Below are 21,415 nucleotides of genomic sequence, written 5' to 3'. Positions count from 1 at the left end.
TCTAATGCACGAGCACGTCAAAGCACTTCGCAATATATGGCTATTATCCAATCGTTGAGCCTTTTATATATTGCAGGGTATGTATTTCTTTGAAAATGACGGTGATGTGAAGTGCTTTGTTTGTATTCATGTTCTCAGAAACGTGGGCGCGTTCGCGGTTGTGGTGCGGTGTGGTTCTCTTGTTGCGGTGTGGCTGAAGTGGTGTTTTACGCGGCTGGTGGTTTTCGCCCGGTTTGGGTTAGACCCCTCTGTCTGTGCCCCAGGGTCCAGCAGCCTGTTTGGGAACAGCGGCGCCAAGGCCTTCGGGTTCGGGGCCGGGCCCGGGACCGCGCCGCCCTCCTTCGGGGAGCCGAAGCCCAGCGGCACCTTCAGCACCGGGGTGGGGAGCGTGGCCGCACAGGGGTTCGGCTCCTTCACCAGCCCGGCCAAAACAGGTACGCCGCCCCGCCCACAGACAGGTACGCCCACAGACAGACACACGGACAGGTACACTGCCCCGCCCACAGACAGACACACGGACAGGTACACTGCCCCGCCCACAGACAGACACACGGACAGGTACGCCGCCCCGCCCACAGACAGGTACGCCGCCCCGCCCACAGACAGGTACGCCGCCCTGCCCACAGACAGGTACGCCGCCCTGCCCACAGACAGGTACGCCGCCCCGCCCACAGACAGGTACGCCGCCCCGCCCACAGACAGACAGACAGGTACACTGCCCCGCCCACAGACAGACACACGGACAAGTACGCCGCCCCTGCCCACAGACAGACACACGGACAGGTACACTGCCCGGCCCAGAGACAGGTACACTGCCCCGCCCACAGACAGGTACGCTGCCCCGCCCACGGACAGGTACGCTGCCCCGCCCACAGACAGGTACACTGCCCCGCCCACAGACAGGTACGCCCACAGACAGACACACAGACAGGTAAGCCGCCCCGCCCACAGACAGGTACGCCGCCCCGCCCACAGACAGACAGACAGGTACGCCGCCCCGCCCACAGACAGGTACGCCGCCCCGCCCACAGACAGACAGACAGGTACACTGCCCCGCCCACAGACAGGTACGCCCACAGACAGACACACGGACAGGTACACTGCCCCGCCCACAGACAGACACACGGACAGGTACTCTGCCCCGCCCACAGACAGGTACGCCCACAGACAGACACACAGACAGGTACGCCGCCCCGCCCACAGACAGGTACGCCGCCCCGCCCACAGACAGACAGACAGGTACACTGCCCCGCCCACAGACAGGTACGCCCACAGACAGACACACGGACAGGTACGCCGCCCCGCCCAGAGACAGGTACACTGCCCCGCCCACAGACAGACACACGGACAGGTACGCCGCCCCGCCCAGAGACAGACACACGGACAGGTACACTGCCCCGCCCACAGACAGACACATGGACAGGTACGCTGCCCCGCCCACAGACAGGTTCGCTGCCCCGCCCACAGACAGACACACGGACAGGTACACTGCCCCGCCCACAGACAGACACACGAACACTTTCCCTGTTACTCACGCACTGACTGACTCGCTCACTGAGCTACTGACTGACTGTCTGACTGCCTGTCTGAATGGCTGATTTGCCAAATGTTGGAAAAATGGCAACTGAAAGCATAATTTAGGGAAAAAAAAAATGTAACTTTTAAATTAGGCTTGTGTCACCATATGGGTCAGTATCAGTCCAGTTTAGTGTCGGAGGCACTGCAAGCCCTAATCCTTAAAATTTAATTCCCCGTCCAGAATAAGGTTGCCAATGTTAATGTAAAACACAAACAGGGTGAACTGTATCATATTCAAAGCAATGTGCTAACATTGCTTTGAAAGATAACCTTGAATGTTTTTCTTCCTTTAATCATCAAACTCATTAGTTATCGGGCTGTATATTTACGCGGCCGAATTCAGCATTTTTATAGCTTTAATTTCGTCCGAAAATTGCGTCATTTACATTTTTGTATAATGTTCGTATCTTGAAGCAGTCATTGTGATGCTGATCAGGCCCTGTCGTTACACTGCTCCAGATTTAATGCTACATCAGGGGATTTATTGTGATAAATAACTTGGGGACAGTATCAGCATTTTAAATTTTCACGCCCCAAGCACTGTGAAGTGACATCACTTTTTTTCCCCCTCAGAGTTCGTTGGGGGTGCTGGGTGCAGTGAAGTAGTTTCCAGCAGGTTTAGGGTTCCTTTCTCCCCTTTCTGGCTGAAGTTCTCTTAGTGAGTGGGGTTCTGTTAGAGAGGAGGGTTCTGTTAGAGAGTGGGGTTCTGTTAGAGAGGAGGATTCTGTTAGAGAGGAGAGTTCTGTTAGAGAGCGGGGTTCTGTTAGAGAGTGGGGTTCTGTTAGAGGGGAGGATTCTGTTAGAGAGGAGGGTTCTGTTAGAGAGGACGGTTCTGTTAGAGAGGAGGGTTCTGTTAGAGAGGAGGGTTCTGTTAGAGAGGAGGGTTCTGTTAGAGAGTGGGGTTCTGTTAGAGAGGAGGGTTCTGTTAGAGAGGAGGGTTCTGTTAGAGAGGAGGATCTGTTAGAGGGGAGGGTTCTGTTAGAGTGTGGGGTTCTGTTAGAGAGCAGGGTTCTGTTAGAGAGGAGAGTTCTGTTGGAGAGCGGGGTTCTGTTAGAGAGGAGGATTCTGTTAGAGGGGAGGGTTCTGTTAGAGAGGAGGGTTCTGTTAGAGAGTGGGGTTCTGTTAGAGGGGAGGATTCTGTTAGAGAGCGGGGTTCTGTTAGAGAGGAGGGTTCTGTTAGAGAGTGGGGTTCTGTTAGAGAGTGGGGTTCTGTTAGAGAGGGGTTCTGTTAGAGAGTGGGGTTCTGTTAGAGAGGAGGGTTCTGTTAGAGAGTGGGATTCTGTTAGAGAGGAGGGTTCTGAGAGAGGAGGGTTCTGTTAGAGAGTGGGGTTCTGTTAGAGGGGAGGGTTCTGTTAGAGAGTGGGGTTCTGTTAGAGGGGAGGGTTCTGTTGGAGAGGAGGGTTCTGTTAGAGAGTGGGGTTCTGTTAGAGGGTGGGGTTCTGTTAGAGAGTGGGGTTCTGTTAGAGGGTGGGGTTCTATTAGAGAGTGGGGTTCTGTTAGAGAGCGGGGTTCTGTTAGAGAGCGGGGTTCTGTTAGAGAGCGGGGTTCTGTTAGAGAGGAGGGTTCTGTTAGAGAGTGGGGTTCTGTTAGAGAGTGGGGTTCTGTTAGAGAGCGGGGTTCTGTTAGAGAGCAGGGTTCTGTTAGAGAGCAGGGTTCTGAGAGAAGAGGGTTCTGTTAGAGAGCGGGGTTCTGTTTGAGAGGAGGGTTCTGTTAGAGAGTGGGTTCTGTTAGAGGGGAGGGTTCTGTTAGAGAGTGGGGTTCTGTTAGAGAGGAGGGTTCTGTTAGAGAGGAGGGTTCTGTTAGAGGGGAGGATTCTGTTAGAGAGGAGGGTTCTGTTAGAGAGGAGGGTTCTGTTAGAGAGTGGGGGTCTGTTAGAGAGCAGGGTTCTGTTAGAGAGGAGGGTTCTGTTAGAGAGTGGGGTTCTGTTAGAGAGGAGGGTTCTGTTAGAGAGTGGGGTTCTGTTAGAGGGGAGGATTCTGTTAGAGAGGAGGGTTCTGTTAGAGAGTGGGGTTCTGTTAGAGAGGAGGGTTCTGTTAGAGAGTGGGGTTCTGTTAGAGAGGAGGGTTCTGTTAGAGAGTGGGGTTCTGTTAGAGGGGAGGATTCTGTTAGAGAGGAGGATTCTGTTAGAGAGTGGGGTTCTGTTAGAGAGGAGGGTTCTGTTAGAGAGGAGGGTTCTGTTAGAGAGTGGGGTTCTGTTAGAGAGGAGGGGTCTGTTAGAGAGGAGGGTTCTGTTAGAGAGTGGGGTTCTGTTAGAGAGGAGGGGTCTGTTAGAGAGGAGGGTTCTGTTAGAGAGCGGGGGTCTGTTAGAGAGCAGGGGTCTGTTAGAGAGCAGGGTTCTGTTAGAGAGGAGGGTTCTGTTAGAGAGGAGGGTTCTGTTAGAGAGCAGGGTTCTGTTGGAGAGGAGGGTTCTGTTAGAGAGGAGGGTTCTGTTAGAGAGGAGGGTTCTGTTAGAGAGGAGGGTTCTGTTAGAGAGCAGGGTTCTGTTGGAGAGGAGGGTTCTGTTAGAGAGGAGGGTTCTGTTAGAGAGCAGGGTTCTGTTGGAGAGCAGGATTCTGTTAGAGAGGAGGGGTCTGTTAGAGAGGAGGGTTCTGTTAGAGAGTGGGGGTCTGTTAGAGAGCAGGGTTCTGTTGGAGAGGAGGGTTCTGTTAGAGAGGAGGGGTCTGTTAGAGAGGAGGGGTCTGTTAGAGAGGAGGGGTCTGTTAGAGGGGAGGGTTCTGTTAGAGGGGAGGGTTCTGTTAGAGAGTAGGGTTCTGTTAGAGAGGAGGGTTCTGTTAGAGGGGAGGATTCTGTTAGAGAGGAGGGGTCTGTTAGAGGGGAGGGTTCTGTTAGAGAGTAGGGTTCTGTTAGAGAGTGGGGTTCTGTTAGAGAGGAGGGTTCTGTTAGAGAGTGGGGTTCTGTTAGAGAGGAGGGTTCTGTTAGAGAGGAGGGTTCTGTTAGAGAGTGGGGTTGTGTTAGAGAGGAGGGTTCTGTTAGAGAGTGGGGTTCTGTTAGAGAGGACGGTTCTGTTAGAGAGTGGGGTTCTGTTACAGTGGAGGGTTCTGTTAGAGGGGAGGGTTCTGTTAGAGAGGAGGGTTCTGTTAGAGTGTGGGGTTCTGTTAGAGAGTGGGGTTCTGTTAGAGAGGAGGGTTCTGTTAGAGAGTGGGGTTCTGTTAGAGAGCGGGGTTCTGTTAGAGAGCAGGGTTCTGTTAGAGAGGAGGGTTCTGTTAGAGAGCGGGGTTCTGTTAGAGAGCGCGGTTCTGTTAGAGAGGAGGGTTCTGTTAGAGTGAAGGGTTCTGTTAGAGGGGAGGGTTCTGTTAGAGAGGAGGGTTCTGTTAGAGAGGAGGGTTCTGTTAGAGTGTGGGGTTCTGTTAGAGAGGAGGCTTCTGTTAGAGAGGAGGGTTCTGTTAGAGAGTGCGGTTCTGTTAGAGGGTGGGGTTCTATTAGAGAGCGGGGTTCTGTTTGAGAGGAGGGTTCTGTTAGAGAGTGGGGTTCTGTTAGAGGGTGGGGTTCTATTAGAGAGTGGGGTTCTGTTAGAGGGTGGGGTTCTATTAGAGAGCGGGGTTCTGTTAGAGAGGAGGGTTCTGTTAGAGAGTGGGGTTCTGTTAGAGAGGAGGGTTCTGTTAGAGAGTGGGGTTCTGTTAGAGAGTGCGGTTCTGTTACTGAGGAGGGTTCTGTTAGAGGACGGTTCTGTTAGAGAGTGGGGTTCTGTTAGAGAGTGAGGGTCTTTTAGAGAGGAGGATTTTGTTAGAGAGGAGGGTTCTGTTGGAGAGGAGGGGTCTGTTAGAGAGCGGGGTTCTGTTAGAGAGGAGGGTTCTGTTAGAGAGGAGGGGTCTGTTAGAGAGTGGGGTTCTGTTAGAGGGGAGGGTTCTGTTAGAGAGGAGGGTTCTGTTAGAGAGTGAGGGTCTGTTAGAGGGGAGGATTCTGTTAGAGAGGAGGGGTCTGTTAGAGAGTGAGGGTCTGTTAGAGGGGAGGATTCTGTTAGAGAGGAGGGGTCTGTTAGAGAGGAGAGGTCTGTTAGAGAGGAGGGGTCTGTTAGAGGGGAGGATTCTGTTAGAGGGGAGGATTCTGTTAGAGGGGAGGGTTCTGTTAGAGAGGAGGGTTCTCTTACGTACACAAGTGTGAAAATGAGTGTCTGTGTTACAGTTGCCGTCTCTGTGTCTGAGGTGTCCCACCTGGGCTCATTACAAAGCTGCCAGATTTGCAGTAAAAATGTCAGCCGGCTCGATAAAGGCAGAAATAGCTTAGCATCGTTTCATGGATTTCTTGTCTCGGAGTTTGCAGAGCTGCGGCGTTGGCTTGGTGTAATTGATCGCGCTCCTGCTAACTTTCTGCGCACGTTTGTGCGTTCGGCTTCTGGGACCGCGCGTGCTTTTTCAGTGCTGAGCTGCAGTTATAAACGCAGAATTTTCTGCTTATGCAACTTTACAGCGTACTTTTACCCGCTTAAGAGACGCGCGATGAGTTTGTGGTCCCTGTTGCCCCCCCCCCCCCCCAGCAGCTCGCAGTGTAGGCGAGGCCGTACAGGGAGTGTAATCCGGTTTCACTCGCCCAATCAATTATTCACCCCTCGCGTGACGTGGAGGTGCGGCTGAAATATCAGAGCCCGCTCCGGCGAGGCTTCCAGAGAGCGCGGTCGCTACGCGCCACAACGGAACGTGTGTGTGCGTGTGTGCGTGTGTGTGTGTGTGTGTGTGTGTGCGTGCGTGCGTGCCTGCGTACGAGCGAGTGTGCATGCTTGCGTGCGTGTGTGTGTGTGTGTGTGTGTGTGTGTGCGCGTGCAGGAGCATGTGTGTGTTTGAGGGCGGGTTTTTTGGCCCATTGCTATGCCGATATAAGTTTTTAAAAAATAAGTGTTTCTTTGGTATTACTTAATAGAAAACAAAATGGTTAACCAAGATTATTCCCAGTAATTTATTTTTTTTGGGATATAGATCATCTTAAGAGACCCCCCCCCCCCCCAGCCCCAGCAGTAGTGCCTGTTTTAGGAAGACTCTGGGGCCGGTCTTACACATCTAAGAAACACACAGCGGTGGCTCGTCCTACTTTCTGACCTTAAGAGAAAAAAGCGAGGTCATCACTCTCCCGTCGTGACTGATTTTAACGAGAGAAGAACGGTGGGACCTGTGGCTCTATTAGACCAAGCCCAGAGACCACTGGTTCTGAACTTCGCTCGGTGTTTTTGGGCAGGGTCCTGGGTAACTAGGGGAGTTGCTCGGGTTAGTTACCCGAAACGCCCGGCCTTCCTGTGTCGTGTCTAATAAAAGAGGAAACCGGCTCAAACTGGCTGTTTAGCAGGTGAAGCCAAAAAGTGTGTAAAGGACTGAACTATGAACAGGAGACACGCATAGTCTCAGTCAATATGTTTAGATTTTATAGTTTTAAGTTTTTATTAAAAACGTGGATGGTTTTGACCCTGTTATCAGGCCTTTATCAGAATGAGTCAAAGGGCCAGACAGTAGGACCAGAGCATGGATGTGTTCAGTCCTGTGTGGGGAGTCATTTTTGCCTTCCTCTCTTCCCCCCCCCCCCCCCCCCCCCGAGCAGGTGGTTTCGGCAGCGCCCCCGTGTTCGGGAGCCCCCCCGCCTTCGGGGGCTCGCCGTCGTTCGGGGGGGCGTCGGCGTTCGGGGCGGCGCCCTCCTTCAGCACCCCCCTGGCGCCCGCGCCCGCGAAGGTCTTCGGTGAGGGCACGGCGGCCGCCAACGTGGGAGGATTCGGGTGAGCGCCCGTCCCGCCGAGCGCCGAACCCGTGACCTTCAGGTTGCAGGGCCGGCTCCTTGCCCATCACACTGCAGGGCACAAAACGCATCACTATTTTCATACAGGGCTCAGCTCCTCTTCATAAAGGTGGTTTTGGTGTTTTGCCTTTGTCCCCTTATCCTCCTCCCCCACCCCCCCCTCCACAATCTTATTATGTCAACGTTATTTGTGCTCCCACGTTTTTTTAAATTGGAAAGTGATATTTTTAGCCAGCGCGTTTGGAAACCACGTGTAACAGGTCTCATCAGAGACTGTGAAACAAACGAAATCTCGTCTTTACTTAATCTTATCAGGCGGATTTATCTGAGAAAATCTTTTTTAGGGTTTTTTTTTTGTACTTTCAGAGGGATTATTATTCTCTTGGGAGTGTGGGGGGGGGGGGGGGGGGGGGGGGTACACCCCCCAGGTCTGTGGTCTGGCCGCTGGTGCCGCCATGTTAAAAATCACAGCGCTCCCGAGGCAGTGGATTATGTGGAGATAATCCTGGAGCTGGGCGCTTGCCTGGGGCAGATTAAGTGGCGAAGCCCGCCCCCTCCCTCCTATGCCCCGCCCGCTCCCTCCTGTGCACCCCCTCCTCCCTCCTGTGCCCCGCCCCCTCCCTCCTGTGCCCCGCCCCCCTCCCTCCTGTGCCCCGCCCCCTCCCTCCTGTGCCCCGCCCCCTCCCTCCTGTGCCCCGCCCCCTCCTTCCTGTGCCCTGCCCCCTCCCTCCTGTGCCCCGCCCCCCTCCTTCCTGTGCCCCGCCCCCTCCCTCCTGGACCCCACCCCCTCCCTCCCGCCCGCTTGGGACGTCCCGCCAGGCTCTCACCCAGGGTTTGGTTCCCGGGGTGCACGCCCCGTTTCGCTCTCCCGTTCGCGGCTCGGCTCCGGCAGGAAGTAAATCTGGCCCGGGGCGACGGGCTCGGCGACAGGGAGGGCAGCCGCTAAGAAATGGTCTCCTGAATTGGGGTCGGGGGGTCAGCGGCGCCTCGGACCGCCGCTCAGATTAGATACGGGAGCGGGGCGGGCCCGTTTATGACCCTGGCCTGTCTGTTCCTGCCAACGCACACTCCCTCCCCCCCCTCCCCCCCCCCACCCGTGGCCCTTATCTCAGACTGCGAGTGGAGGAGAGGGGATTCTTCTGACCCTGGAGAAAAGCTGCAATATGAAGGCGGATGCGGGAGATGGGGGGGGGGTTAGGGGTAAGGCTGCAGGTATCAAGGCCGGCTCATTTTAGAGATGCGGGGGGGGTTAGGGGTAAGGCTGCAGGTATCAAGGCCGGCTCATTTTAGAGATGCGGGGGGGGTTAGGGGTAAGGCTGCAGGTATCAAGGCCGGCTCATTTTAGAGATGCGGGGGGGGGTTAGGGGTAAGGCTGCAGGTATCAAGGCCGGCTCATTTTAGAGATGCGGGGGGGGGTTAGGGGTAAGGCTCATTTTAGAGATGCAGGGGGGGGGTTAGGGGTAAGGCTCATTTTAGAGATGTGGGGGGGGCTTTACGGAAGACGACCCGTAGCTTCTCTTTCCACATCTGACCTCCAGAGCAGGGGGGGGGGGCGGGGGTGAAATGGTTGCTAAAGAAATTCGGCTTTCCCTCTGCGCTCGTTTTTGAAGCTTTGCTCCATTTCTCTCTAGTTTTTGAGACTTTCAGGCATCAATCAAAACAGCGATTAACCCCCCCCCCCCTCCCCCCCCCCCAGGGAAGACCTCTCACTGTTTTTGGTTTCCCCATTTTCCCTTCAGACAGTATGGTTATAATCTTCAGCTGACCTTTCGTCCATTGTAGACACTTGAGGAAGCTTCTGGTAATAGCCTGCATGGGCTTGTCTGTTTGTCAAAAGTAAAAAATAAATAAAAAAATGTCGGAAAATTGAAGTTTTTTTTAGAACCTATGTTTATGGTCCATGCTTATTGTCATTCATATTGTTACTTTCCAGTGTCGAACCATTTGCTGCGATGGTAATTATTTCTTTTGTACCAGAACCAGCAGTAACTGTGTGCTATTGTGATGTTACAATGCTCCGTTTAATGCTGAAGAAGCATTTATTTTCTGAATAATGCTTCATGGAAATAGTGCACACACCACCGTGCCTAATTTTATTGGTGAATTGTGTTTATTCAGCCTTGCGTCTTGCCGATATTTCTCATTATTCTGGGTTGTAATGGCTGGATTGCTCAGTATTATTGAAGCTTATTCGGCACAAGGTGGAGACAATTGTGGAAGGCGGAGCTTGGTTTCCTGGTCACCTGTACTGTCGTCTGATTGGCTCCCTGACTGTCCTGCAGGTTCGCCTCTGCTTCCAACGCCCCGACCTTCGGCAGCCTGGCCAATCAGAGCGCCCCGTCGTTCGGCGGCCTGGCCAATCAGAACGCGCCGTCTTTCGGGAGCCTGGCCCAGCAGGGCCCCGGGTTCGGCAGCCAGGGCAGCGGCTTCCCCGGGTTCGGGTCCCCGGCAGGTGAGTCGCAGTTTACCCACAATCCCCGGCTGCTTCGCTCGAGCGTCTGTCTTCCTGATCGCTTTTGAGTGTAGGGACGCGGGAACTACATTTCCCTTGCTCCTGAACGGATCACACGGCACTCATTGCTTTAAAGGAAGTAATTTATCGTTTATGTTGGGGGTGGGGGGGGGAGTAATTTTTTATTTTTATTATATTTTATGACATTTTTGTTGAGAATAGCGCAGCATTCTGAGCTGAGGCGGGGCATTGCTCCGTCCGGCCAAAGGAACGCGCCTCACTTCCTGTGGAAGGGAGGGTGGGGTGGAGGCGTGTCCGAGCTGCGCTGGAGCGTAAATAAATAAGCGCGTTTGGCGGGCGGGGCGTTTCTGGGCGGGTGAGCCGCCGTTAGCGTCACCGCCCGCGCCCCAGGGGCGTGGCCGGCTGGCCAGGGCAGCGGTTGCCGTGGGGACGGCGGCGCGCTAAGTAGCCCACATTCCGTGGCGGACCAGCGACACTGGCAAACTCCAGGCTCCCAGAATAACACCATGTCCCTCTTTATCTTCAGACCTGGAGAGAGAACCAGGAAAACGTTTTGGATGTGTCTCTCTCCCTCCCTCTCTCTCCATCCCTCCCTTTCTTTCTCCCTCTTCCCACTCTCTCTCTCTCCATCCCTTCCTCTCTCTCTCCCCCTTCCCTTTTCTCTCTCTCTCTCTCTCTCTCTCCCTCTCTCTTTCTCCCTCTTCCCTTTTCTCTCTCTCTCTCTCCCCCTTCCCTTTTCTCTCTCTCTCTCTCCCTCCCTCTCTTTCTCCTCTTCCCCTTTCTCTCTCTCCCTCCCTCTCTCTCCATCCCTCCCTTTCTTTCTCCCTCTTCCCACTCTCTCTCTCCATCCCTTTCTCTCTCTCTCCCCCTTCCCTTTTCTCTCTCTCTCTCTCTCTCCCTCCCTCCCTTTCTTTCTCCCTCTTCCCTTTTCTCTCTCTTGCTGTCTTCCTCCTTCCTCCCTCTCTCTCTCTCTCTCTCGCTCTCATTTTGTCTGTAGTTCATGTCTCGGGGTCATCTTGCAGTAAATGTCAGAGAATCTAGAGAAGACACTTGTTTCATTTTTTTTTTTTTTTTTACCTTTTGTACACGTGTCACTGAACAGCCATCACTGTCAATCAGAGTCGCGCGGCGCCTCGTCTGTACGCAGGAAAATACGTTTTTTTTTTAAAAAGGAAATCAGACTAACGCGACGTTTGCGTTTCCTTTCTAGCTTTCCCTGGCGGCGGCTTTGGGTCCACAAATCAGTAAGTATTGATTTCTGCGTCTGTGCGTGTCTGTGTGTACGTGTGTGTGTGTGCGTGTCTGTGTGTGCGTGTCTGTGTGTGCGTGTCTGTGTGTACGTGTGTGTGCGCGCGCGTGTGTGTCTGTGTGTACGTGTGTGTGTACGTGTGTGTGCGCGCGCGTGTGTGTCTGTGTGTACGTGTGTGTGCGCGCGCGTGTGTGTCTGTGTGTACGTGTGTGTGCGTGTCTGTGTGTACGTGTGTGTGCGTGTCTGTGTGTGCGTCTGTGCACGAGTACGTCAGTGTGTGCGTCTGTGCGTGTCTGTGTGTACGTGTGTGTGTGCGCGCGTGTGTGTCTGTGTGTACGTGTGTGTGCGCGCGCGTGTGTGTCTGTGTGTGCGTCTGTGCACGAGTACGTCAGTGTGTGCGTCTGTGCGTGTCTGAGTGTACGTGTGTGTGTGTGTCTGTGCGTGTCTGTGTGTACGTGTGTGTGCGCGCGCGTGTGTGTGTCTGTGCGTGTCTGTGTGTACGTGTGTGTGCGCGCGCGTGTGTGTCTGTGTGTGCGTCTGTGCGTGTCTGTGTGTACGTGTGTGTGCGCGCGCGTGTGCCTGTGTGTGTGTCTGTGCGTGTCTGTGTACGTGTGTGTGCGCGCGCGTGTGTCTGTGTGTGTGTCTGTGCGTGTCTGTGTACGTGTGTGTGCGCGCGCGTGTGTCTGTGTGTGTGTCTGTGCGTGTCTGTGTGTACGTGTGTGTGCGCACGCGTGTGTCTGTGTGTACGTGTGTGTGCGCGCGCGTGTGTCTGTGTGTGCGTCTGTGTGTGCATCTGTGTGCGTGTCTGTGTGTACGTGTGTGTGCGCGCGCGTGTGTCTGTGTGTGTGTCTGTGTTGCTCTTTTTGAGTTTTTGAGCTCTGTCGCCTCTGTCATGTGGCCGGCCCCTTAATATCTCCCATGATCCTCTGCTTGGTTCAGAGGATTCTGGGAAAAGGCCTCCTGTCCTTACCCCACTGCACTTCTTCATTTTAACCTCCCCCCATCCCCTCAAACAGGGTCCCCTGTCATACTGCTGAACCCACAGCCAATCAGCTGTCAGCAGGATTTCTCTCCCCGTCCCCCTCACCGTCCCCCCGTCCCCTACCCAGGAGGCCCTCCTGTTCAGAGATCTGACATCTGATAAATATTCAGTAACTTTCCTTTGTATTTATGTGTATATATATATATATATATATATATATATATAGTATATGTACAGTGAGCTTCATAATGTTTGGGACAACGACGTATTTTTTTCTTGATTTGGCTCTGTATGTACTCCCCAATTTTAGATTTGCAATCAAACGATTCACTTGTGGTTAAAAAATGCAGATTGTCAGCTTTTATTTAAGGAACAAATGGCTTCCCAGGTGTTTTTTTTATTTGCCAGGTGTGTTCTCTGTTGCTTTGTTGGTACAGGAATGAGAGCTCTCAGTGTCTAGTTTTGATTCTCGACTTTGGAGTCTGTTACTGGTGTTTGTCAGCATGAGTACCAGTGAAAGTCAAGGAAGCCATTATGAGGCTGAGAAATAAGAAAAAAAACAGTCAGTGACATTCGCCAAGCCTTGGACTTACCCCCCCTTCCAACGGCTTTGGGATCAGTTGGAAAGCCAGCGTCGAGCCAGGCCTAATCGCCCAATCAGTGCCCCACCTCACTAATGCTCTTTTGTATGGAAACAAATCAGCGCAACAATGCTCCAAAATCTCGTAGAAAGCCTTCGCAGAAGAGTGGAGATTGTTATATCAGCAAAGGGTGGACCGACATCATATTAATGCCCGTAATTTTGGATGAGCAGTTTGATGTCAGGTGCCAATTCACTTTTGGCCATGTAGTGTAAGTGTAGAAATGTGCATTTTAACCACGAGTGAATTGTTTGATTACGAATCTAAAATTCTGGAGTACAGATCCAAATCCAGAAAATGTCTTTGTCTCAAGTATTGTGGAGCTCATTGTGTGCGTACATATGTGTTTGAAGAGTTTCGTTCCACAGCGAGATATATCCATTTTAGGATGAAAACAATCTTGTCTGAAGTACATTCCTCGATATCTACAAAAATATGATTGTTTTGTACGTAGAGGACGTAGGATAGCTAACATCTTTTCAAATCATTTTATGAAGAGTAGTTGGCACTTTTTAAAATGGTGGATATCTCATTTTGTGAACAATGCTCTTCATATATATATATATATATGTCTGTATGATCTTCCAAATGATGAGCAAGTTTCAGCATCTTTTGACCGTTAATTTGCTCTCAGAAGGAGCTTTTGAGCAGCCTATCAGAGCGCCATTCCTGTGCATGTCAGTGATGATGATGATGATGGCGTTCCCCTTCGCGTGTGCAGGGCGTCAGTGTCTGCCATTTTATCTCTGAAACGCCAGCTCACGTGGCCACTCAAGTGCAGCATACCAGAGAGAGCTGCGACTATAAAAACACTGACAGGCCAATATGTGATAAAACCGCAATGCTGCAGTTTCCTGTGCTCTGCTGTGGCGGACATCTTAAAGGATAGCGGTAAAGGCTACGGCGCTAAGAACAGGAGCGGGAGATGTTCCGGCAGACCCCCCCCCTGCGGAGGGTTGGTCGGACTCCCTGTCCATCACCGTGCAGGAGTGGGCGGGTACAAGCTGTTGCTATGGGGCAGCGAGGAAGGGGCCCTCCCCACACACAGTTCTGGCCAGTTACCTCCCCCCCCCCCCCCCCCCCCCCCCCCACGCCCCAGGGCTTCTTTCCTGGAAACGCTGCCTCTCATTGCCCACTCCTAGCCCCGCCCCCCTCCTGATGCCCTGCCCTTTTGCAGCTTGAGTGGCTGATGAGGTCATCGCACCTAGGGCACTGTGAGTCAATGCGACTTCGCCGTGACCTCACCGCGACCTCACCAGTCTTCCTCCCCGGTGATTCCGTCTCCCTCCGGATCCCGTGCGGTGCCTTCGCCTGTTCAGAATAGCGGTTTTGAGGGCCGGGAGGAGCGCCGGTCGGCGTCCGAGACGACGCTCCCCGCAGACCCCTCCTGTTCAGCCCTCAATCTTTTCTTTCTTTTTTTGGTGTTTTTTCTTTGCTTTTGCAGATCTTCTCAAACGTTCGCCGGTTGGAGAAGCTAGTTATTGTAGACCCTGTCGGGGGACACAACAGGTGTGACCAGCGGCTCTTCGTCTGCAATCAAGCTTTTTTTGGGTGGAAGACGCTGAAGGGGAGGGGGGGGGTCGGGGTGGAAGATGCTGGGGGTGGGGTGGGGTGGGAGGGGGGCGGGGTGGAAGATGCTGGGGGGAGGGGGGGTCGGGGTGGAAGATGCTGGGGGGAGGGGGGGTCGGGGTGGAAGATGCTGAGGGGGAGGCACAGAGTCCACAACTAGACTTTGACCACGGACGTGCAAGTCCTCGGTCAGGATTGGGTCAGTTCCATTTCAATTAAGACGAAGACCCGCCCCCTACGAACCTTGAGGATTTATTAAGTTAAGGAATTCCTGTTGGATTGGAACTGATCCAAACGCTGTTGCAGGTAGAAACGAGTGGACCGTGTCTTCAGAAATCTAAGGGAAGCAGATCCTTGAAGACGCTCAGTATCAGTAGGGTTTTAGACAAAGAGAGTTGGGAAGGAAGTTATTTTGATTAGGTTGTTGTTTGGTTTGTGTGAACTGGTCTGTCTGTCATTTCTCCTTTCGTTGATTTCGTAGCAGTTTTTACTCAGGAGTAATTTGAAGCTCGTAGTAACGTAACATGGGTGCTTAAAAACAAAAGACAAGCGAACAAGGTTGCAAAAATGAAGGACGGCGAAGGTAACAAGTAATACGTTTAGATCAGTGTGAGTTTTTTTTAAATTGTTTTATTTTAATGTTCAGATGAAATGCTGTGTTGTCTAGAGCAGAAACCCTCCCTCCCCAAACTCTGTCAGATTGATCATTTCTGCCCCCCCCCCCCCCCCCCCCCCCCCCCAATTTATCTGAAGGCCTGTCTTTCCTCGGCCTCTGGAAGGGGGGGGGGACTCTGACTCCATTATTTATCACACCGGGGGAAGGATAGAACCGCGAGATAGAGGGCAAAGAAATGTTGTCATCAGATCCAAATAAATCCCTACACCACTGACAGGAGCTCAAACCAGACATCGCCATGTTATTCCAGAAGCGTTTTCCATTGCCCATGATGGACTGGGATGTGACAGGACTTCCGAAAAGAATGAATTGTATACCGCTCTTTTTTTTTTTTGTTTTGTTTTGTTTTGTTTTTAGAGCTGAATCCCTTTTCCTTGGCACGCTGTATATTTTATAGCTGGAAAGTGGGAAATAAACTCGGCTATTTTCAATCTGCCTTTTCCGCGCGGTCTCTTCATTAATGCGCTGGGACTTGTGCCGTGCGTTAATTGGTACCCGCTGTATATTTTTGTTTTAATTTTTAAGTGCCTCCGGCGTGATTCGCCGCGAACTCGTTAAATTGGCGGGAAATGTGTTTAGATTGCTTTTTATAAACTGTCGAAGAACCCCCCCTCCCCTGCGTGAAGCTTTGGTACTGGAAAAGGGCATCGCTGAAGGTCATGAATCTTACAAGGAGGAGTAATTATTAAGGTGGGGGTTTGAGAACAGAGGGAGCAGGCTTCCAGGGAAGGGTGCTGTGGTAGTTAGCGTTAGCCGCGCTACCGTGTGGTTCAGGAGCCTGGTTTTGAATGCTGGAGTCTGCACTGTTGACTAGCTTTTGGTCTTTTGTTTTGTTTTGTTTTGTCTGTTTTCTTTTTTGTCTGCTGTACTGAGGATAGGCAGACGAAAAGAAAAAAAAACGAGGCGCGTGTTCAGTGTCCGTGAGAATGCGACCGGACGGTCAGCTGCCCGCGCCCGTGCTTTGCCCCGCCCCTCCTTTTGTTGTCGCGCGGGCGCTGCGAACCTCGCCAGGCTGTATAAATAGACTCCTGTCTTCTGAGGGGCGGGGTCCCGGGATGGCCGGGGACGGCCGGGGAACGGGGAGCGTCGCCCGGCGCCTCGTACCCCTCCCGAGGCGGCTGCAGCTGTGGCGTCCAGCCGGGCGGGATTCCGGAATGCCGGGGTCGCATCACGTGACATCCCCCACCCTCCCCCCCACCCCCCCCCCACACACCCCAGCTCCCTCTCGAAAGCCACATTCCATTTCCCATCAGGCTTTGCCTGAGCCACAGAGGCTGCTGCCCGGTTCTCTGGCTTCCTTAACATTAACTCTGGAGAGAAATCCCGTCTGTCTTTTTTTTTTTAGCGTTCACCATCAATAGTGAAAGGCTAAGGAAAGTGCCGGCAGTTTGGGACTTCACCGGTGCTCAGAAATAATATTACGTTGCCAGGCCTTTCCCTCCGGGCATCTTTGACCTCCGCCGCCCACCAGACCGATGGAAGCTTTCATGGTGGAAGCTCACCATCGCCGCGGTCACGTATTAAGGGAAATATCAGGAAGATTCTCGGGGGGAAATTGAAAGATTGGCACTTGGCTTCTCGGTCCCAGAAAGTGGGGGAAGTGGTCCGTGATTGGCTGTTGCCACAAGGCTGCCCCGCCTCCCCATATAACACCGACCTCCGCGACAGCTTCTGCCTTCCTCTCTCGCTTTCCCTTTTCCCGCTCTTTTCTCCTCGTCCCTCGCGCCGTTTCCACGGCGAGCCTAGCCGCGCCGCGGTACGCGCTCGCGCTCTGGCATGGCAGCTGTCGGCCCGGAATCCAGACAAGAATAACCCCCCCCCACCCCCCACCCCCGCTCCACCCCATACCCCCCCCCCCCCACCCCCGCTCCACCCCCACTCCGGCCCTCACACTGAATTGTTGGCATTGCTCAAAGTCTGAACGACATTACCGCCTTGGTTCCTTAATTGCCAGAACCCCTGTTTTTTGCTGAGGGGGTCTTTCCGCTGGGACGGGAGGTCCGTTTTGGCGGTTTCAGTCCGCCAAAAAGCGAAGCGGCGCGGAGGGTTAGATTCATTGTGAGGGTGTCAGGAGAGGTTTTTTATTTTTTTTTTGGGTAGTCTCCTAATCCACCCCTGGTCTGGGGTCAGTAGGTGTGGTGCGGATTATTCTGGGCTCTTTCATTCCGTCTCTGCATGCTTGGCAGGATGAACCAACTTTGACCGAGTCACAGCCAGTCGCAGGGGGGTGGGGTGGTGGATGGGTTTTGGGTTGGGGGGCATTCTGGGAGGGGGGTGTGTTCAGCAATAGCAATGAAGGGGCCCCCCCCTATCCCTGTTGTCACCAGAAACCCAGTCTCTGGGTTTTAGATCCAGGCTGTAATGACTGTAGTACAGTTGCCCCCTGACTTATATATATTTATATATGTATATTATATCTACATTTTTATTGCACATTGGGACGTGGAGACAGCTTGCAGATCTCAGGTTGATGGGCGCATGGGCGAGCGCGGGATCGAGGAGCGGGGGTTGGGGCGGGGGGCGGGGGGGAGGGGGGGGGGCTTCCCGACTCTGCCACAGACGCCCTCGCTGCACGGTGAATAATAATCCGTCCCCACGGCGACAGGGACGAGATCGTAGGCCTCCATTTGCATGAGATTCGGAAACAGAAGCGGAAACCGTGGGGGTTGGGGGGTTGGGGGGTTGGGTTGGGGGGGGGGGGGGGCGGTCGTGCGTGTGCCGCTTCTCCGCTTTCCGATTCTTGTCCCGAAGCGGATGGGTCGCAGGGGCGGGCTTCATTTCCCAGAATTCACGGTGGTGGTGAATACTTATTGGCTGCGGGTGCTCCTGTTCGTTTGTGCGAGCAGAGCAGAGCTGAGCAGAGCAGAGCAGAGCCGAGCTGAGCTGAGCTGAGCTGAGCAGAGCTGAGCAGAGCAGAGCTGTGCTGAGCAGAGCTGAGCTGTGCAGAGCTGTGCAGAGCAGAGCTGAGCTGAACAGAGCTGAGCTGTGCAGAGCTGTGCAGAGCTGTGCAGAGCTGTGCAGAGCAGAGCTGAGCTGAGCTGTGCAGAGCTGTGCTGAGCAGAGCAGAGCTGAGCAGAGCAGAGCTGATCTGAGCTGTGCAGAGCCGAGCAGAGCAGAGCTGAGCTGAGCTGAGCTGAGCGCGTTGCATCTTGCAGAGATGCCAGATAGGTGATCGAAATGCCTTTGGAGGCTTTTGTGAAGGCTGGGACCTTTGAGTTAGAAACGGTGTGGGGGGTTGGAGGGGGCGGGTGATCGTTATCTGGGTTGGGTTCCACAGAGCTGTCTGTGGTGTGGGCCGCGTGTGTGTGTAAATATGCAGTCACGTCAGGGCAGTGTGTGAATCTGTTTGGCTGTGACCTTGTGGGGACTTGAGCATCGATGTCCTCCAGACCTCCAACCCCAGCCAAAGCTCTTACAGTATCCACCATGTTACTTGTGTGTTTGTTGATCCTGCTGAGTGTAACTGTGTGTGTTTAGGTCTCTGCATGTGTGTGTACACATGCGTGTGTGTGTGTGTGTGTGTGCTTCTGCCTGTCTGCGTGTGTGTGAATGTGTGCCTGTCTCTGTGTGCTTGTGTGAGTGTGCGTGCATGCTTCTCTCTGTGGTTCTGTCTGTGTGTATGCGTGTGCGTGTGTGTGTGCATGTGTGCCCACGTGCATGTGTGTGTGCGTGCGTGCATGTGTGTGTGTGCGTGCGTGCGTGCGTGCATGTGTGTGTGCGTGCGTGTGTATGTGCGTGCATGCGTGCATGTGCATGTGTGCCTGCGTGCGTGCGATAGTGACTCTTGCCTGTGCTCCCAGGCAGCAGGGTCCCTGATTGGTCGGTCAGCGCGAGCCGCACGGAGGGGCCTAAGCTTCCTGCAGGGCTCTCACAGTAATTACGAGTGAACCTGTGTGTCTGTGCTCACTGCTCCAGGAGGAAACAGGGCTCTAATGAACTCCTCTGCGCATCATTGGTCCCTCGCGTCAGGTGACACCCGCCTTTCAGTCACCAAATCCAGCGAATGAGAATCTAGTGCCCAAATGGCATTTCTCTCTTTCTCCCTCCCTCCGTCTCTCTCTTCCTCTTGTTCTCGCTCTCCCTCACTCTGTCTCTCTCTTCCTCTTGTTCTCACTCTTTCTCTCCCCCTCTCTCTGTCTCTCTCCCCCTTCCCTCGGTCGCTGTCTTCCTCTTGCTCTCGCTCGCTCTCTCTCTCACCCTCTCACCCTTCCTCCCTCTCTCGCCCCTGTCTCGCCCTCTCCCTCTCTCTCTGTCTTAACTGATGGAGTTCCCTGCGATTCCTCTGTTAGTATATGGGTGATGTCAGCACAGAGGTAATGGCATGACTGTGAGGTAAACGCGTCCTCAATAGCGTCCCGGGCCCCGGTCCTCAGCCGAACAGGATCTAGCGATCGTCCGCTCTTTTTATCGCGAACGCTGTACGGCTAGTCGGGGTGGAGTCTCTTGGTCTCACGTTCCCGGAGACTCCCTTACTCTGCGCTAAAACTGCTCCTGGCGTTGCCGCTGACGCACACGTCCCTCCGTTCTGTAGCGCTTCGCTCCGTGTTTGTGTATTATTTATCGGGAAGGTGCGGACGCAGGGCCGATGGTTGTGGCAGCCGGAGAAGGGGGTCTGACAGCATACAAAGCAGCGGCGTTCTTATTTTGAGTCGGATCGTACCGCACGCTTTGTGCTCACGCACACCGTGCCTCGCAGGATAATAGTGTCCAGAAAGTAAATATTTTATAGAGCTCTGAACTGTGAATAGCACAGCACAGTAAGTATGGATAAACCAGAGTATAGCGTGTGTGGATGAACCAGAGTATAAAGAGTGTAGATAAACAAGAGTATAGCGTGTGTGGATAAACCAGAGTATAGCGTGTGTGGATGAACGAGAGTATAGTGTGTGTGGATAAACCAGAGTATAGCGTGTGTGGATGAACCAGAGTATAGCGTGTGTGGATGAACGAGAGTATAGTGTGTGTGGATAAACCAGAGTATAGAGAGTGTAGATGAACCAGAGTATAGAGAGTGTAGATAAACGAGAGTATAGCGAGTGTGGATGAACCAGAGTATAGTGAGTGGATAAATCAGAGTGTGGATAAACCATTCATGGTTGTGTTACAGTTGTTTGTTTGTTGCACACAACGCTAGTTTGATAATGCTGTATTCACGGTTGTGTTACAGTTGTTTGTTTGTTGCACACAACGCTAGTTTGATAATGCTGTCTGGCTCTAATGGTCATACAGCACTGCTGGAGCACTTGCAGTCCAATCCACTCTGGATGAGAACTTCTGCCAAGAGCACGAAGAATGTTAAAACTTTGCCGGAAACGTGGAAGAACTTTGGGGCGGAAAACTGGAGCAGAAGCTCCTGGAGACAGGAAGGCGTTGTGGAGTGCTCCTGCTTATCATTCCTCTCTCCGTCTGTCTGAAGCGCTCGTTACCCACGATCCCGAGGGGCTCTAGTGTACGCTGGCTTTCGTTACGGCCGTGTGCATTTAATTAGGGGGCGAGGGGACGCTGAATGCTAACTAGCCTCCCTGGTATATTCTTTATGGGTGCCCACAGGCCGTTGGCCCGCGCGGCTCAGCGTTGGGTAAGAAAGGCCTCAGCTGCCACCCAACGTCTGAATGCTCACCGAGTGCAGCCGCGGTTTATTCTTCGCTAAAAGTCTTACTTTGGGATAGAATGTTTTATTATTTTGGTGTTCCAAACGGGGGGAAATGTGTCTTACTGTATTTATGTGCTATGTGTGGGTAGTCCGTTTGCATCAGTGTGATAATGTACAGTGAGGGCCAGAGATGGAGTCAGTATGAGGTTTTACCACGGTAGCCTTATTCTGAGCACGCACGAAAATGGCAGCGTTGACTGACAAATGTTTTTTGTGAAACTAAGCGTACCGGGGTTTTTTTCGGACAGAAAAACCCAGCGCTGGCTTTAAACCGACACAAATAATTGATTTATGAAGAAGCGCGGTTGAGCTGTGGTCTTGCTGCATCAGAGCTAACACACACACACACACACACACACACACACACGTATTGATGCTCGCTGTTTCTCCCCAAGCAAAAACAAAAAAAGTACGCTCAGGTTCGAAGGCTCTGACGTCGATGGGAGTTGTGTAACGCGTTCTCTTTCCTCTGGAGGTTCCTGGGCTTCCTTTTGAAAAGCGAATGCCGTTGGTGAAGGGTTTTAGGGGTCGGACTGAGAGCAGGGCTTTATGCTTCGTTGGCCAGCCTGCTCTGCTGTGACTGTTCTGGTCTCCCCCCCCCCCTCCCCCCCCACCTCCACTCCCAGATCCGTTGTCTAATTTGTCTTTCTGTGCTTTTCAGACAAAATCCCAGATGGCCAGGACTGCAGTAGGATACCACGTGCTTTTTGCTTTTGTGTTTTTTTATTTTTTTGTGGGGGAGATTTTGTGCATGTCCATCCTTTTGAGATGTACATCAGCCAAGAAAAACATTTTTTTTGTTTGTGTGTATTTAAACAATGTATTTGTATTTGACTCCAGGAGTAGAAACGATCGAAATAAAAGCTTTTGTTGACGAAA

General features: G+C 53.0%; 1 protein-coding gene across 1 annotated transcript in view; it reads left to right on the top strand.

Annotated features, from left to right (window-relative positions):
- nup214 (nucleoporin 214) overlaps window positions 1-21,415 on the top strand; it is a 69,098-nt gene extending 47,683 nt beyond the window's left edge. Inside the window, exons 35-39 of the mRNA XM_035391661.1 lie at window positions 264-434; window positions 7,102-7,273; window positions 9,576-9,745; window positions 10,977-11,010; window positions 21,198-21,415. Of these exons, the coding sequence (XP_035247552.1) occupies window positions 264-434; window positions 7,102-7,273; window positions 9,576-9,745; window positions 10,977-11,010; window positions 21,198-21,228 (578 nt within the window). The 3' untranslated portion in view covers window positions 21,229-21,415. The remainder of the gene's footprint in view (window positions 1-263; window positions 435-7,101; window positions 7,274-9,575; window positions 9,746-10,976; window positions 11,011-21,197) is intronic.

This window comes from Anguilla anguilla, chromosome 14 (genome assembly GCF_013347855.1).
Source record: "Anguilla anguilla isolate fAngAng1 chromosome 14, fAngAng1.pri, whole genome shotgun sequence".
In the NCBI taxonomy this organism is placed as follows: domain Eukaryota; kingdom Metazoa; phylum Chordata; class Actinopteri; order Anguilliformes; family Anguillidae; genus Anguilla; species Anguilla anguilla.
This window is presented reverse-complemented; position numbering and strand designations above follow the sequence as displayed.